Genomic DNA, 17,858 nt, shown 5'->3' with positions numbered 1-17,858 from the left:
AAAACATAAACCCACCTTTTAGTTAGCAGGCTTTGCAGTGTGGACTGACTTCTTAGGGCTGATCAAACAAGACACTTTACAGTATGTGTAGGAAACTCGCTGGAGACTGTTAAAGACCAGTTTCGCAGGCTGTTGGTTGACAATGTCGCACTGTTGCCTTAATAGCTTTCTGATGAGACAAGCAGCAGGAGGGGAACCAAGGTGTTTGGTAATGGAGCATCTTAATCAAAGTGAAGCTTCTGGTATTGAATTATAGATAGTGCCCACCACTATTATTCATTCTCTACTGGTCTCTTATCATGCCAGGTTGGTTATCGGCATTTACACTTCTATAAATGCAAAGCATGAGCAAGGTTAACATTAATGTTCATTGTATGAAGTTAAATATTGAATTACTAACCCCCTTAGTCAATTTAGTTTTGAACACTGTGAAATGGATACATAACCAATAAATTAGTCAAATGACAATGTAGTTACCCAAAGGCATGTTGGAAGAACACCCACTTGACAGAAACATGCTATATTATATTGAAACATTTGAGCATTGTAATGCATAGAGTAGTTTCATATACAACATCCCCTCCTAGACACATGATATACTTTGTACTGTATTGCAGCGCTTATCAAACCTTTCCAGTGTACATGCCACCATCGAAGAAGAACTACATATCGCCTATTATCAATATTTTGAGCCAAATACAGATGTATGCGAGTCATTTTTGGACTGTCATATTGGAGATTTCAAACAAATATTTGACTTGCGCATTAAATTCACTTTACTGTATGCTATATTAGAACATCCAACAAGGAAAGCCTTGTCCACATGCTTAATTACACATTTGAGCATGTTAAACCGGTTCACTGGACACACTTGGTCATTCCTAACAATGAAAACAAGCTATAGAGGACTTGATCCCTTGGTCAACCGGCTGGGCCTTAAATTGAAACATCTTTCAGGATGTTTTTGAAAGGTGCCACTTTACAAGCTGCCTCTTTAAGGTCGAAGTTAATTAAGATAGTCTCCTTGGTCCATTCTATGATATGCTTTTATTCACCAATTATTTTTAGAATAGGTCAAACTTCATGTGTTGCCAATACATTATGTGTATGCCATGGTCTTTTGGGGAAGGCTGTATAGTATTTTCAATGTGTTCAAAATAAACAAGCTATTCCCTCTACATTCACTTCTCAGTATTTTAAAGACACAAACTAGTACATTGTGCTAACACAGCAATGCACAATTATTGCTTAGCTAGCAATGTCATCAACACATGCAATTCTCTCAGTTCATCTGCTTATTTGGGTTATATATATTGTCACTTGAAACTTGCTTGGGCGATGAAGATATTTTACCATGTATTTTACCATGTACAGTATAATCAATATCATGATCCCATTTTCGGACACCCATCAGGTTTCTTCTCAAAATATGTGATAGCTTGACCATACATTCTTTGATTGAGGCTACATAGTCTGTTAATTGAGCTCAAATTATTTAAAGCTAGATGCTGTTTGAGGATTAAGGAATATGAAAATTGAGGATGTCTTAAAACATTGGCACTGTAACCAATTATCAAGGATGCAAGCAACCAATTAAGCAATCTGTGTAGGGAGAAAGGGACTGTGTGTACCAGCCATAAAGCCATTTGGTGAAGCACAGTGAGTTGTTGAGTGATAAAATGTAGGCCATCTGATGCAACAAGAGGTACCCACTAGACATGTCTGTAGTGTAGAGATGGAGATCTTAAAACGATAAACATAAACAATAGCGCTTGCAGTATTGCTTTGATCGTTAACATTCTGAAAGAAAAAGAAGGTCCTTCCTGCAGTGTAGCAGGAAAATACTTTGTCTCATCAAGTTTAATTAGCTTGTAATACTCCTTTGTTATCAAACCAAAGATGGCCTGGGCAGATTCTACCACATTCTAGTGTATCCTTGTTGACCAGCACTCTAATCACAGCCCAGAGGGCTAAAACCACAAGGTCTTCCATGACAGCATTAGTGTTACCCTCATCGGAGTGGTCTTCAATCAACCAATGCATACATTGGCATCAGTGAGGCACCTGCTGTTGGACATCAACTGAGTTAAACCAGAGCTCAGTGTTCACAACTGCTTCTCACAATCTCACAAGCGCCTTCCTCTCTTTAAGAGAAGATATCCTCCTTATCTACCTCTGGTGAGGTAGGCCGGGAGATCTCATACAGTGGCTTGGGTGAGCCGGCAGCAGCTTTCCTGGCTTTCAGGAGCTGAAGCGCCTCTGTAAGTTTGCCCTCCAGGCTGGACATACGAGCATTCAGGTCCTTGAGGTCCTCTTTCAGCTCCAGCTTGAGCTCAAGGAGTGAAGCCTGGATCGTCTGCTCCGGGATGGGGTAGAATGCATGCTTGGCCTCGGGCTGAACAGGACTTCTGTCCTGTGTGGGGCTGCGGAAGTTGTCACCCATGTTGTCCAGCCGAAGGTCGCTTTTCGTGATACCGCTGTCACACGAGTCGGTCTTCTTGAGAGATGTCTGCGACTCGTCAACCTTGGTCCTCTCTGGAAGGGTCTCCATGGACTCTGCCTTGGACACCTTGTTCCAATTGTCAGCCTTGGCCATGGAATCCTTGAAGCGGCCCCAACCTTTGACCTTAACAGGCTCACAAGACCGGCCACCTACTAAGGCAACAGTAGGCGGTGCCTGGAGCTTGGCCTTGTCAGAGGGGCCAGAGATGGTGGAGGCAACAGAGACCGAGGGAATGGGTGTTGCTGGGCTTTCTGTTACTGTGACAATACTGGTGGTGGCTATGACGTCCTTAACAGGAATAGGCTCCACATACACCGAGCCTTTCTCCAGGTCGTGCTCGGAGGTGTCTACATCATCAACAGCTCTACGGGCCTCCTTCTGCTGCCGGAAGCGCTGAAAAAGCCGGCGCACGGGGTGGTCAGGAGGGAGGTTCAGGGGGGCCTCGTGTTTTCTCCTCAAGCGTTCTTCTTCCTCGCGTTTCACGTCACTGATCTTTCGAAAAACGATCTGAAAGAAAGGATTAACAGAAGAAAGGCTTTTCACAATTATGTTCACAGTTCACAATTATGATCATTGAGCATCCAAAAAGTACTCACTTCCCTTCACTTTTTCAACATTTAGTTGTTACAGCCTTATTCCAAAATGTATTAAATTCATTTGGTTTCGCATCAATCTACACACGATACCCCATAATGACAAAGTAAAAAAAAAAGTTTTATAATTTTTTACAAATTTTTTTTTTATTTTTAAAAGAAGGAAATATTACATTTGCATAGGTATTCACACCCTTCACTCAGTACTTTGAGACACTTTTGGCAGCCTCAAGTCTTCTTGGGTATGACGCTACAAGCTTGGCACATGTGTATTTCTCCCTTTCTTATCTGCAGCACTATAGTCGCAGCACATACGTGTGTAAACTTCCGTTTGAACTGATTCCGATCTCGCGCAAATTTGATGTCAGAACACCAACGGACACCAATTACCCCCTCGGTGAGCTTCTTGTCTTTGAAATCTAGAGTTTTTGAAAGATTTTTCACGTGCCCACCCACATCCATTGTATCACCTAAACGGTGGTAGAGCAATTATCAGACTTTCTCAAAAGTGCTAATTTTGTCAACTTTTTGATCTGAACCATTGTATATAACAGGGCTAAACATGCATTTTCCCTTTACTACTCCTTTAAACAATTTAAAGATTATAGGCTCGCTTTCGCAGGATCTCGGTTGACGAAGTGGTCGAGGGTATTTGAGTGAGCTGCTGGCAGGTCTCGCGCTTTCTTGCAGTTCTGGTGTAGCTGAGTCTCACAAGATCCTGGTCTCGCAAGATCCGAATATGGCCAGATCCCATAATAATTATGTTATGCCCAAAATACACCCCCATTAGGTTACAGCATTCTCAGTAGGCTTAGGAACATACACATAGGCTTCATTAGTAGATGCAGACCATTTTCTGCCTGAAGAAGAGTTCAGTACTGGAAACACATTGCACGTGGTCTGCATGTACAGTACTAATTAAGCTTGAGTGTGTTCCAAAAGCCTACTGAGAATGCTGTAACCTAAAGGGGGTGTATTTTAGTCATAAAATAATACTAATACTGTAATGCTATTTTTTCTTAATAACATTTTAAAAGGAAGAAAATATATGAATAACAACAACAAATTGCACACTGCCCATTGTACAACACCCCCATAGTCATCATAATGGTGGACATACTGTAATATGTGCAGTAAGAGTGAAGCAGCCTCATCATCAGAGTCATCATAAACTGTACATGTGTGGAGTTTGAAAGCAGGGGCTAGTCTCTGGCTAACTTGCCATAGGGCTTTGAGGGACAGGAGAGTCAGGCAGGATAAAGGAGTTCTTAAAGCGGTTGAGCCTGCTCTGGGGTACTCTGAAGCATCTGAGTAGAAGGTGGTACTCAGGGTGGAGAACATGGGTGGGGTCTGAAATTATTCTTTGGGCCTGTCTCATCAAAGACTGCCTGGAGTATGGGATGCTACCTGACGCCCATGACTTTCATGGCTCTCTGTGTTAGTCGGGTAATCTGGGCTTTTAGCTGCACACTGAGGTTGCCAAGCCAGGCTGATATGCCATATACAGTACTGTAGGATGCTCTCAACTATGGTCAGCACAACAAGATGTGCCTGAACCAAAGAGCTGTGATCCAAAGGGTGACTCACAAAGTGGCAACCCTCGGGAAGGATGCACAAAAGCTAGCATTGTGTAGCGTGGGGAGTGGCACAACACGCCAATAAGGGCAGCATTTCAGAGGCAGAGCAACCTTAGAAACAAGCCAAACCCAAACGTGTGATTTGTTGCCAAACATAATGTCAGGCCCATTCAATCCCAGTCATTCCCACCATCTATCCAGTCCTAGGTTCAAAAATTAAAGGTGCCACATACAACTTTTTTGTTTTGCTGACCAATATGGCTGCCAGGTGAATAAGGCGAATAAGGAACCTACAACTTTTTTGTTTTGCTGACCAATATGGCTGCCAGGTGAATAAGGCGAATAAGGAACCTATCTAAATGCCGATGGTGTGATTTTTCTATAGCCATTTCAGTGTGCAATCTACATTTATTTCATATGTCAAATCAAAGAAGCTGTCTGTGTAAACTTTAACATTGGATAATCGTTTGCTAGAAAGAAGTATTTTCATTGCCTAGGCTCTTACTCCACTTCTATCCAAGTTACCCCACCCCAATCCCCATTTATATCCTTCCTCATTAGTTAATTTGGTCTATCTCACATTAGCCTAGCGCACACCACTCTGTCAATGCTCGGTATTGTGTCCAGGCACAGGAAATGGTCTGATAAAACAAGACATTTTTTTCATACATATGTCCAGTCCTAGGTGAGATTGATGCTGTTCAGAGGGAGGCAGGCTGTCTTCATAAATCACCTAAGTTTATTTAAGGCCAATAAATCTGCCCTCAGCCATTAAATACACTGCAGAGGCAGGACACGAAGCCTGTCACTGCAACTTCTGTCGGAAAAGGGTGTGTTGACAGTCAGAACACACTTCTCCTCTCTCCATTCCCACCCTTTCTGTGTTCCCTCATTCTTCCCATTCTTTCCTCTATCAATTTCTGCTCTTTTAAATCATGGAGTTTGGAAATTATAAAATATTACTGTCATGCTAAAAGAAATTCCCACAGACAATATATGAGTTCCACTTGTAGAAAATTCTGAATGTGTTATATTGCTTCATTAAGGTCAATTGTTTCTTGCGCAGTGTCTTGCGTTGTTTAGCTCTCTGTTGCTGCCTGTAAGGATGTCTGTGAGAATGGCCGCTCAGCAGGTTTAATCCCAGCAGAGTTTGTGCTGACACTGCAGGAGCAGGCAGAGAGAGATCAGATGGGGGCTTTGGGGGGGGTTAAGATTAGCCTGTCAGTGCAGTGATTCAACTGTAGATTTTATTGCACATGCAGACAGAATGTGGCACTCCCCTTTCCCAACCTTTTAAGTGTGTTGGAGCCAATGGTGTAATACTGTACGCCCAAAACATCTCTGTAAAGCAGGCATGCTGTTTACCTGGTAAGTATAGACAAAAGCACTCAGTAGGTAACAGTAGGTAACAGTCTGTAGTCTGTATAGTAGAATAAATTGTTGATTTGTAACATTTATCCAATACATTGATTTGCAGTTGAATCTGAAATATTACAAATCTGTTGATTAACCTTAAAATATCTTATACTGTACAATTACGTAATGTAAGTTCTAAAATGATGGTACTTCAAATGTCAAACGCTACATTAATGTCCTATCCATTTGATGGCTAGCAGGCTTGCTCACCTAAGTACAGTACGGCATGTGCAACTGCAGTGCTTTTGTGGTCTGCATGTTGTCCACGTTTCATTTGAATATCTAAGTGAATTAGTAATTTAATTGGCCCATCTGTCACTGACATCATCGTAGCATTTTATCTTCCACTTTGCACCCAACCATTCAAAATACACAAACACCACAGAGCTGAGATGAGCCTCTGGTCCCAGCTGGTACAGCGGTAGAGCAGTAACCACAGCATAGATGTTCAATCAGTTCCTCATCACCTGTGCCAAGTTAGGCCCTTTGAAAATAGGTTGCCATTCTAATGGTATTATTAAGACAAATTTGCTTCGGATACTAACTTAATAGTCAATACTCTTCGCCCACAAATTGCTGAATGAAACTGCAGAAGAGGGGTGTCCAACTCATTTGTGGTAGCAGGTCTTCACCAAATCACTTTATGTGGGCCAGAATGACTTGTAATGGCTGTAAATAAGTAATAGGGCCGTATCCACTTTGTTTTGCTGCATGCTACTCTCTTCTGCACATGCCTAAACACCTCATAATTGTAGTTTCAACAATATCCCCTCTCATTTGCATATTTTAATGGTTTATTTGAGCCACCCCTGTTACGCCTGGGAACAGTGTCCAATGTAAGGCTGTATAAAAATAACTGCGGATGCAACATTACATTTTTATTCTTCACCTGGTGGGCTGATGAGAGCCTTCTGTGGGCCATGTCTTTGCAGGCCATGCTATAGAGATTGCTTCCATGCATACCGCCTATTGAAACCCACGTCCACTTTCCTGTTACGGAAGATGCCAAACTTCTGCTTGTATCTTGAACATAGAATAGATACCAATGATATCAGTGAGAGGTTCTTTCAGGCATACAGTAGTGTAAGGGTAAGAGTGCTAAGAAGTACATTTGCCGTGCAATCGATCCATAACTCAGAGTTGGAGTATTGCATCATTGCATTGCGTAATGTGTAAAGCTTCATTGCCATGCCAATATTACATTTTACTACTAAACCAAGAATATGATCAATCGATGGCAACAGATTGAATTGAATATATATAAACTATAGAATGCATTGTCTTTAAGTATTACAGTACCTCATAGCCAGGCATTCCTCTCTAGGCAGAAAGTTGAGATCTACAGTGATTGAAACCACTGACTGACACCCATGCTAACTATTACTTAGAGTAGGGTGATTATTAAGCGTTATCACAAATCCATATTCTGAGCTGTGGATGCTAATTATGACTAAAAATACATGATACTGCCATTTATTCTTAAACCTTTTATTGACTTATTCTATTCTGTCAGTGATTAGATGCTGGGCAGAAAGCAATAAAATCTACTTAGCCCTGATGAAACCATTGACTGGCGCCCGTGCTGACTACTACTTAGCTAGGTTGACTATTAAGTCACTGCAGCGTATGACGCTGACAGGCCAAAGGATTAATAGGGAGGAAATACTAGAAATATTTCCCTTCTGTAAACATGTGTTTATCAAGTATGTATGAAGCCTCCTGCACTTAAGTTTGGCGTGTGTATATATCTCACCCTATACAATCTATATAATCAAGTTATTCTACCAAAGTACTATATATGTATGTAATAATGTGAGACAGGGAGAGAGAAAGGATGATGTGATACAAGGATAAATTGAATTAATTCAGACCATATGGTTTATATCAAAGCAAGGACTCTGATAGAAGCAAATGACTTAAGCAACCTAGTTCAACTGATGTGGCTTTTATCGAGTGAGCACAATTTTATTTTTTATACGTTTTTACAGGTAAAGCTTTTATGTATTTTACTTTCTACTGCATTTGTAATTTTATCAAAGCCAAAATTTGATCCAGTGTGAAACAGTGGAATGGTTTTGGGGAAGTGTTATCAAAATCCATAATGCTAATTAAGACTAACAATCCATGATACTGATGTTTATTCCTAAGCCTTCTAAAGACTTTGGTGACTACAAAACATTTCAGAAATACAACCTTAGATGTTTGATAAAAAAAAAGAGTTTTTTTTTGTGTTTTTTTGCTTCCCTCTGGAATATGTAGGGGTGGGATGTCTGCCCACCTCCCTTGTTCTCTGTAAAGCGCATTGTGTTGCCTCTGGGTATGAAATGCGCTATACAAATAAAGCTTTGATTGATTGATTGATTGAACCTTAGTGTAGTACAGTACAAAGGTACAGTAGAACACTACATGCTTACCAGTTTCTTAAGAAGCACTGGTGTGGCACGTGCTTCACAAAAATGTATAGCTAATATAGTACATATTATCTTGCAGGGAAATTGCCCTTGTAAACTGTCTGGGGGTGTTTGCACATGCATAGGGGTCAGGATACTGGAACACCCTCTTGAGCAACTGGTCATGTGGTGAAATATCACATCATTACAGCGTTAAGACAGCAATAATTCCCTTGACACCCCACATAGAGAGAGTGCTGGGCTAGTGTTGGAGAAGCATAGGGTAAACAATACCACCCTGTTAAAAGCACTGTATCAACAAATGGTATTTGGTTTCACAAAGTCAGATGAGACGAGCTAACCTTGAGAGGTCAAATATCAGCCATCTAAAAGCAATAGTATCTTTATTAAATACTACTACATTAAATACCTCTCCATTTGAACTTTCATTCTGGAATATTGCAAAGGCCCAAAATGTTTTATTTTTTTATGATAAAGGCCCAAATATGCATTTTCCAGATTTTTTTTAATGTTGTGATGCATAAAACAAGAGAAAGTCAAGGGTAGTTTGGCAAAGCATCCTAGCAGAAAGGCCTGTGGAATAGCAACCACCCAAGAGGTATGGCAATCATGTAAACACATATCTGCCTACTTTTTTTTACAAAATTTTTTTTACACCTGAGTTTTTAAATTATATACTAGGGTGCAGTATGACTGATTAATGTCCTGGAAATACCCATACGTTAGATCCTGTGAAATTTGGCAGTTTAGTTTGTTTAGTTTACATAATGTATATGAGGATATCCCTGTTATCATGTGACTGAAAAACAGTTTGAACACATAATATATGACCTTTGACACTTCTTAATCCTAACAGAGATCTCTGGGGGCCATGGTTAGGACTCTTACGTGGTTCTAATTACGCAGACATATTACTTTGGAGCATGGATTGATTATTTCTCCAACTGGGGATGCCCATCCGCATCTATTGTCTGTTTAAGGACCCTTATGGCTTTAACTCACATTTCAGTCATTTAAGGAGATGTTTCTCAAATTGTGCTGTTAGGGGCTAATTGGTTCACAGTAAGGATCTATAGGCCATCACATTACAGTTCTCTGTGTTAAGAATGTTACACCATTATCATGTTATGGTAAAGTTCTGGGGGACCTTAATATTAAAACGGACAAACTGTTTTGGGAGGCTGTGTATGTACTATGTATAATATTTTTAAGTTGTCAGCCCACTCACAATTTATAAATGAGGTTGTTACAATATTGCTGCACATCCTACACACGTTCCCATGCCTCACTCCTTCACCCCAGTTCCCTCAAATCAGTCATTGGATATTCAGGGCAGCAGTATTGATTGTGTTGCTGCAGGCAGCTCTACAAGATCTGAAAGCAAGCACTTTGCAGCAGTGAGTAGGCTAGTCTTTCCCACCATGCACTACACAGCACCAGTTTTCAGTTAAGTGTGAGAGTTGAGCTTTTCACATCACTCCCACAGAAAAGATCAGTCAGCACAAAAAATTAGTCTGACAGACGCATTTCTCAATGACACGAGTGACACTAGAGCACTGAAAATGTATACACTGAAGTATTTCCACATGCAGCAAATATACCATGAATTATGTATTCTTTCAAAAAAGGAATAAGGGCAGCTTTACTTTTTGAAACATGATTGCAAGCAACATATTATTTGCAAAGTTTCTCACAAAACCTGTTCTTAGGTTTCAGGTCATGATGTTGATTAGATTAGTCTCAATGAAGTAGGATATTTCAATGTGGTATTGCTCATAATTGATGGATGCATTTCCATTTATTTTCTCATTCAGAGAGCGATGGGTAACCCATCGTTCTTGCGTATCGGGAAGCGTAATGGGGAAACAGACACAGAGAGTATTTGCAGCACTCATTTGCATGCAAGCCTTTCATAAATATGCCACAATTGGAAGCACTCTCAATAGTAATGGCGAACAACGCACACAAGTGGCCTTTAATTCATTTCCCCCGCAGCAGCTCTGCTGTGTGATCCATGACCAGGGGTTCTTCCGCAGATGTGAGCATTCTGTTCTTTATGGTGGCAGCTTTTGTTCTATTTCGCTTGCCCCTCAGTCCCTCGGTTTCAATCGAATGACAGCAATTAAAGTTCTCCTCTCCATCCCATACCATTTTGAGAGAAACATTAATGTACAGTAGCTGTCATTTCAATATATTACATTTGAAAAAGCTTCACAAAGCAGTACATAATTATAATTGATCAAATTCTTGGCAAATATTTTTCTTCAAACCGTTACTGCTCAAAGATGATGAGATAGGGGAGAACCGTGACGAAAGTAACGGTGGGGGAAAGTAACACATTTTCTTGGAAATTATGGGAGATGAAATGACGTAGTTCAAAGCTTTGAGAGTTGGAAGTAAGCCAAAAACAAAAGGGTCACATGTGCCATGTTTGTTATTTCCTTCCCGCAGTGTCTGTGAGTTAATTGGTGGTGAGTCATAGAGGTGAGTCATAATAAATAAAATGGATCACTTTATTTGAGATGCAATGCACATGTTACTACAGGCAGGAGAATATATTATGGTACATTTAATTTTATTTGGATTTATTCACTTATTCAGAAGTAAAATAATCAGATGGAACATCTCTAACACAATAGTGTACTGTAATTTAGTTAACAAATATATTGTTATTAGGGCTGTGAATCGATTAAAAAAATGTTATCAAGTTAATCACAATAATAGGTATTACGTGTACAATAATAGTATTAACGCGTATTTTCGAGGGGGGGAGATGAAATAGCCTACATGTGTGGTGTTAAATACAGTATAAAGAAATGCATGACAAATTAGTAGCCTGACAGTCAGATTCAGGGGCTGGAGCAAGGCTTGTTGGAGGAATCAAGAGTTGTTGTTTTGTTTTTTTTACTTAACTTGCTAGGGTGGAAAGACATCACTGCAATACTGTATGTGCAAACAACTGGTTTCATCTAAACTCCCATCTGGAAGCTTTTTGAAACGAAATGCACCATGCTGAATGTGAATGTCTGTTGAATGTCCAATATGAAACCAACTTTACCTCGCATCGCCACGTTATCTCAGCGCAACCTGCTCAGCGAGTGTTTACTCAAGTGTTTACCTGGCTGAGTTACTGCATCTGAAACGCATGTATCCGCGTTTCACATGCCTTTCAGTAATTCAGCCAGGTAGATACTCGCGTTTAGGATTAGGGGAGGAAGTTGGGGTCAATTTTGGTAATAATTATTAATTTGCGTTAATTCTTTTCAACGTTTTAAAGTTTCCAGATTAATCGCGAGTGTTAACACATTAACTTTGTCAACCCTGATTGTTATATTATGCTAATGTAGGTTGTGTTGTTCAATTGAATGAGAAGGTGTGTCCAAAATGTTGGTACTGAAAATTGAAATGCCACTGCGTCTACACTTGACATGCATCTCCTCCCAACACTCCCTTGAACTGCACCTTGAAGGTCCACTTACTGTACCTTGCGGCTTAAGGTGGCACAAAAATTCAAAATTGCCTATTGGGCACTTGGGTACTTTTCCCATAGTATGAGTGAAATAGCACCAGCATGTGCAGGGTCGTAGTCTCTAGGTAGGGAGGAGGTAATATTCAGTGAGAAATGGAATGTTATAAAAAGTCTCACTCACCCTCTTCCGCAGGTTGTAAGTAAGCAGCAGATTCCGTGAAAAATGGTTGGAGAAGGCGGTGTAGAACTCAAGAACCTTTTGCAAGGCATCTCGTTTAATGATGTGGAGGTCACAGTAGGTCAATGCACGTACATTGGCACACGCTTGGGCGAGTGTCACCTCCTTCCAGAACACATCCCCAAAAACATCTCCCTTACCTGTAGAGAAAACGCCAAGAATTATTTATATACAGTACTAGAGACCTACTGTAACATTGGGGAGTTTCTCTAACACAAGCCGTGGTAATTTTACCACCAGCAGTAATTCAATTAAAAATACACTATGTCCTTTTCACCAAGTACAGACCACACACAGATACAGTATACATTTCAGAGATGTATTGACAATAATAATGAGAGATGAGAGATTTGAGAGGATGTGAAGGAATGGGGCAAACTCTACCAGCTACAGGCTATGAAAATGCATTTTCACAACAACATCAGGGAACGGGAGCACAGAAACATCATGATCAGAATCACGCTTTCTTGAGGAAGACACACGAGGATATGTTGCAGCACACAAAACCGTTCAGCCATATTCCAGTACAGAGAGAGAGAAAAAACATTGAGAAGAACCAGACTTTTCTGGCTGGCTGAGAAACAAATGAACAGTCTAGTCCAGTTTGATACCCATGAGAAAGTGCAGAGAGCAGGAAGAAGGAGGTTTGTTTATGGAATTGGTAAATGTGGTCTTTAAGAGAAAAGAGTATTATATATGTCTGAGTATCCTTGATAAGCGTAAGAGGACAGGCGTCCACAAAGCTGGATAGCATGTAATGTAGCATACAGTACGTAATTCCATCCTGATTCAAATATTTAAAATAGATGTTGGGTCTGTTCATTTGAAATATTTAAATAACACAAAATGCATAGCAATTAAGAAGGAACATGTACGTAAGTGTGTCTTTGTGTGATTGCATCTCTAAAAAATAATTAATTAGGAGCACCCCTTTTGATTTGCTTTGACTTGGCCACAGACACAGAGGCTTTGCCCCCATGTGTATTTGCTCCTGAAATGGGAACATCACTTACAATCACAGCCAATGAGGCTATTGCCACCTAAATCAGCAGCTCAGCGTGCAGATCTCCCCGGGAGAAGAAAGAGCTACTGAATATCACGACAGCACACTTTGCAGGCATCCATTTAATCTGCTCCTTGGGACAAAGAGCAAGACCCGACTTGCAAACAATACTGACACACAATGCTCTGTACACAGTAAGTAGCACTGTTATTGCTCAATTCACCCTTTTCCCAAAAGCAAAGATGTGATAAGTAAGGGATAATACACAACGTAAAATAATGCATGAATATTTCAGGAATATTTTCACTAATATTGTGAAATATCTTTTCTATGTATAATATGAAACTGATCTGCTCTCCATATGGAAAAGTAAAAAAAAACATTTGATCACAATAAAAATAATGCATAAGGTGGGTGCTAATTACCTGTGGTTTGCGAAATGCATTGTTTTTCAATAACAGCACACCTCGGAGTGTATTATCCCACTTATACCATGGCCACTTGCTAAAGACAGTGCCATTTACTCATATTTTCTACATTCAAATATAAAGAAATGTGTTGTTTGTGCTTTGCTCACTGCTGACTTTCATTATAGTCCCTCTTCCCTAAATCACGCTGCGATGGTGGTAGAGCAATTATACAGTTGTAGAGCAATTATCAACTTTCTCGAAAATGCTAGTTTTGTCAACGTTTTGATCTGAATCATTGTATATGATCATAAGTAACCTTAAAACAGGGCTAAACATGCATTTTCCCTTTACTATTCCTTTAAGTACCATTAAGTTAATCAGAACTTGATTTATGGCTGTAACTAGTTCAACAACTGGGGCCACATTATCATGAACCACCCAGGACAGGATATCAATCATTTCAAAGAGATGCTAATAGCAGGTCAATGTGATGCAACACAACACAGACCCACTCAGTAGGCCAGGTAATAATAACATTCCTCCCTCTGAGGCGGTTTTGTTTGGATACTGTAACACTTGTGACGTCCTTCTGTGATGTAACACAGACACGTTTTGCTGAAATCAGTGTGGTTTTGGTGAATTGGCTCCGACACCCTTGCCTCGACCTGGCTCCTCTGAGCACGCCGCCCTGGGCCTTCTCTACAGCGCTCTGGCTCCCCAGAGTTTCCACCGTCCACCACCAGGGCCGGGGCGCGCCTTCACTTTCTCTCACCTACCCAATCAGCGGACTCTGACCCGGACATTCCCAGCACCTCTGCGCACGCAGCTGCATTGAATGACCTCACCACACTGCTCTGCTACACACCTGTTCCTCATCCCTCATCACCACACGTGATCCCCAATCTGCACCTCCTCCTACAAGAACCTGGTCTGCATTCCAGTCATCGGCAGATCTTACCATATCACCTCAGTGGTAACGTACAGTATAGCCAAATTAGCCTACAGTACATTTGCTGTTTGTGCTGTAGAGCTTTTTGTCTGTGATTTTCACATCACCTCCGTTTTTTTTCCTCTTGGTCTCTCCAGACCTGGGTCCCCCGCAGAGTCATGCCTGCCTGCTACAACCCTCCTTCCCATCACCACCCTTTTCACTTTGCCTTGTTTTAGTTGTACCTATTTTTTTTTCATTAAACCACCCGCTGGGGCTTTCACAATTTTCTCCTGGCTTGACTCCGGTCCAAGTCGGCAATTGGGATCTAGTCAAACAAGTCCTAACACCTTTTATACTGACATTATGGATGTGTTATGTATAGCCCCTCAAGACAAAAGCAAAACCCAAAAATAAAGTAGTGATACAAATGTGCAAGGAAAAATGATTGGACAATGCACATCATACAAAGGACATCAACTCACCCAAGATGGCCACCACTTCATCATCCTGGATGACCTCCAAGGACCCAGACACTACAAAGCAAAGGCTGTCCACGCTTTCACCTGCATGGTAGATAAGGTCCCCAGGAGCACAGTGGATAGTCTGAAACTCCATGGCCAGTGCACGGAGGCACCCATCACTGGCCAATCGGAAAGCTGGGTGCTCTTTAAAAACCTTGCGGTTTAGATGGACACAGATATCTGCCCTCATGTCCTTTGGACATATCTGCAACACCTGAGGAGAGGGGAGGAGAGACAGTGAGGATGTCTGTGTTCAAACCAGGTGTGGCCATGCCTCTATGGGAGGAGGTACTGTCAGTTCCAAGCATTGTTTTTTCAAAAATGTTGTTGTTGGACTGACTCTACAACGACACCGCTTTCACTGAGGTCCCAATTGACTGTTCCCTCTCAATTTATCTTAGCAATATAGAATTATTGAAAAGCTTAAAATTTGTTTGAGCTTTATGCTGTGGTTACAATAGACAACATTGTATGCACCTCTTGTACAATAATTGTGTTTTGTTGTATGTAGTATATTCATCCAATGAATCACTAGATAACTACCAATACCAACCGAAAAGACTGCAAAGTATTTCAATATTTCAAGTTTCCTTACCAAAAGAGGAGAAAAGAGAAGTCAGTACAATGCATGCACCATGTCAGAGGATCTATGTCATAAACCAAGCCACTTCAATAAAGGTATTTTAACATAAAATGTTCCTCAGACATTTATTTATGTGCTACATCAAATCACAGAATTTACCTTTAACTTTAACAACACATCCTTTTCCTTTTGCCCATAGGCATGGACATCCAAATATAACTTTATATCCTATCCAAATATATAACTATATATCCTATCCAAATATAACTTTACAACACAACCAACTACACATACAGAACCACAAGGTACCAAAAAGACCTAAGCAAAGTGGTTGAAAATGTCCAATAGCAAATGTTTTCTTGAGGTTGGTCTGATAAGCGAGTTCTGCACTTCTGGGACCTTAGCATTGGTTGTATGTCAAGCAGAATCAAGCTGAGCTCTTGAGGTGGAAAATTATTTCAACTAGTATTTTGCACAGGTCTGGTACCAAATACCATATTAAAACCAAGTTACTGGACAAACTATCGCATGCAGTAAAAGCCAACATTGGAACAGCATGCAAGGTAATGAATGTCTGGCTTACAGTTTGAGATACCTTTTCAGTATCTATGCCCCGAGACATGGACCAGGTGGATGCAATGTAGTCCATGACCCTCTCGCTCAATCCCTTAGGCACCTGGTAGAGCTTGAGGAAGTCACGGACACTGTTCAACATCTCATGGTAACGATTTGTGTTGGCATACATCTGCTGGAAGATGGTTGTCACGTTACCAAAGATGGTGGCGTACAGCAGGGCTGGGAAAGATGACGATGAAATGAAAATGAGAGAGAACAGGTGAAGAAAAGATAAGTACTCAAAGAAATATGGGTAACATGTAATTTTAGGTAAAAGTATGAAAGATAACAGGTAATAAATACAGTAACATTATGATTCACTACTGCCATTTTTTGTTTCATGTAAAATTAATATTCATGTGTATGGGCTTCACTTCTTCGAGCAGTCAGTGAATGGAGTGACCCTATCCAGTTCTATTAATACATCCATGGGCATCTCTCTAACCTGTCTAGTAATTCACCTGTGACATTTGCATGTCTTTCTAAAGCGTTGTCTTTAATATATTGTGAGTAATAAACTTATTGAAACTGGAAAGGTTGTTTTTCTTAGTTGAAAGCGAGTAGACACTTTGGGACACACTTTTATAAAGTTCATATTAGCCGCTAGCTAGCTTGTTTGCTTGCTCTGTTTACGTTGTGGACCAGTCCAGCTGTAAGTTGTCTATAGCAATGGTAAACGAACTATTTTGGATTGCGGAGGGCCGAAAGAAACACAATTTAGCGAAACTGAATGCTAAACCCTCTTTTTTTTTAAGATATTAATGACAGTGCAGTGCTGTTGTATAAAAGATATAAAATATAAAAGACACTCAAGGTCGTGCTGCGTCGTGCCTGCGGCCGCACCACAGCCGTGCCAATAACCACAGTAAAGCACTCCCTCTCGTGTCTTATTGCTTAAGTATATTGGTCTGACAAGTGTAATTTGTGTCGCTCATCAGTATTGCTTCCACTTTCCAGTTGATAAGTTTGATCTTGGGTCCTCAGACTTACAGTACAAACACCGTGACCATCTCTCATAAACACCGCTAAAAGCTAGAGTTTTGAATGGACAGTATTTATACTGCGGATTCAGACTGAGGAAGAGCAGGGTGCTGCTCTGAATAAAAGATAAACAGGAGCTCAGTGTGAGGACCTTCTCTCTGTTCATATGCTCTTTTGTTCGGTTCCTGCACCTGCCTACATTTTGTTGGATGTGTGCGACTGCTACAACTACAATATTGTCACAAAAATCAAACAGTGACAATGAGACATAGATCAGAGGCAGCACAATATGGGCATCCATAACAAGAATAATCTAAAGACAAGTTGACAAACAAGCACTTGATAGGCTAAGGCTTTATGCAAGAGTGAGGCAGACAGAGTGGCAGAGCCTGGGGCAGAATGCTTTCTGATTTCATCAAGGAGAAAGGGGGACTGAAAGGTGACAGAAACAAAGATCTTCTCTGACAGCATCTGTCCATGAGCATCAGACACTTTGCCAATGTGCATGACAAGCATTTACAGTAGGTCACTGTAGACATCCCTGGATATTCCCTCCTCTGGGAGTTCCACTAGCTCTTCCAGTTATTGACGGAAAGGTCCTGTATCC

The 17,858-nt window shown here is 40.7% G+C and overlaps 1 protein-coding gene across 1 annotated transcript in view; it reads right to left on the bottom strand.

Annotated features, from left to right (window-relative positions):
* Positions 1-2,146: 2,146 nt before the first annotated feature.
* Positions 2,147-17,858, bottom strand: part of kcnh1a (potassium voltage-gated channel, subfamily H (eag-related), member 1a) — a gene marked incomplete at both ends in the record, with an annotated part of 33,411 nt that continues 17,699 nt past the window's right edge. The window contains 4 exons of the mRNA XM_084458613.1: positions 2,147-3,010; positions 12,151-12,347; positions 15,034-15,286; positions 16,251-16,450. Coding sequence (XP_084314739.1) covers positions 2,147-3,010; positions 12,151-12,347; positions 15,034-15,286; positions 16,251-16,450 — 1,514 coding nt within the window. The remainder of the gene's footprint in view (positions 3,011-12,150; positions 12,348-15,033; positions 15,287-16,250; positions 16,451-17,858) is intronic.

This window comes from Borostomias antarcticus (genome assembly GCF_949987555.1).
Source record: "Borostomias antarcticus genome assembly, chromosome: 25".
Lineage (NCBI taxonomy): Eukaryota > Metazoa > Chordata > Actinopteri > Stomiiformes > Stomiidae > Borostomias > Borostomias antarcticus.
This window is presented reverse-complemented; position numbering and strand designations above follow the sequence as displayed.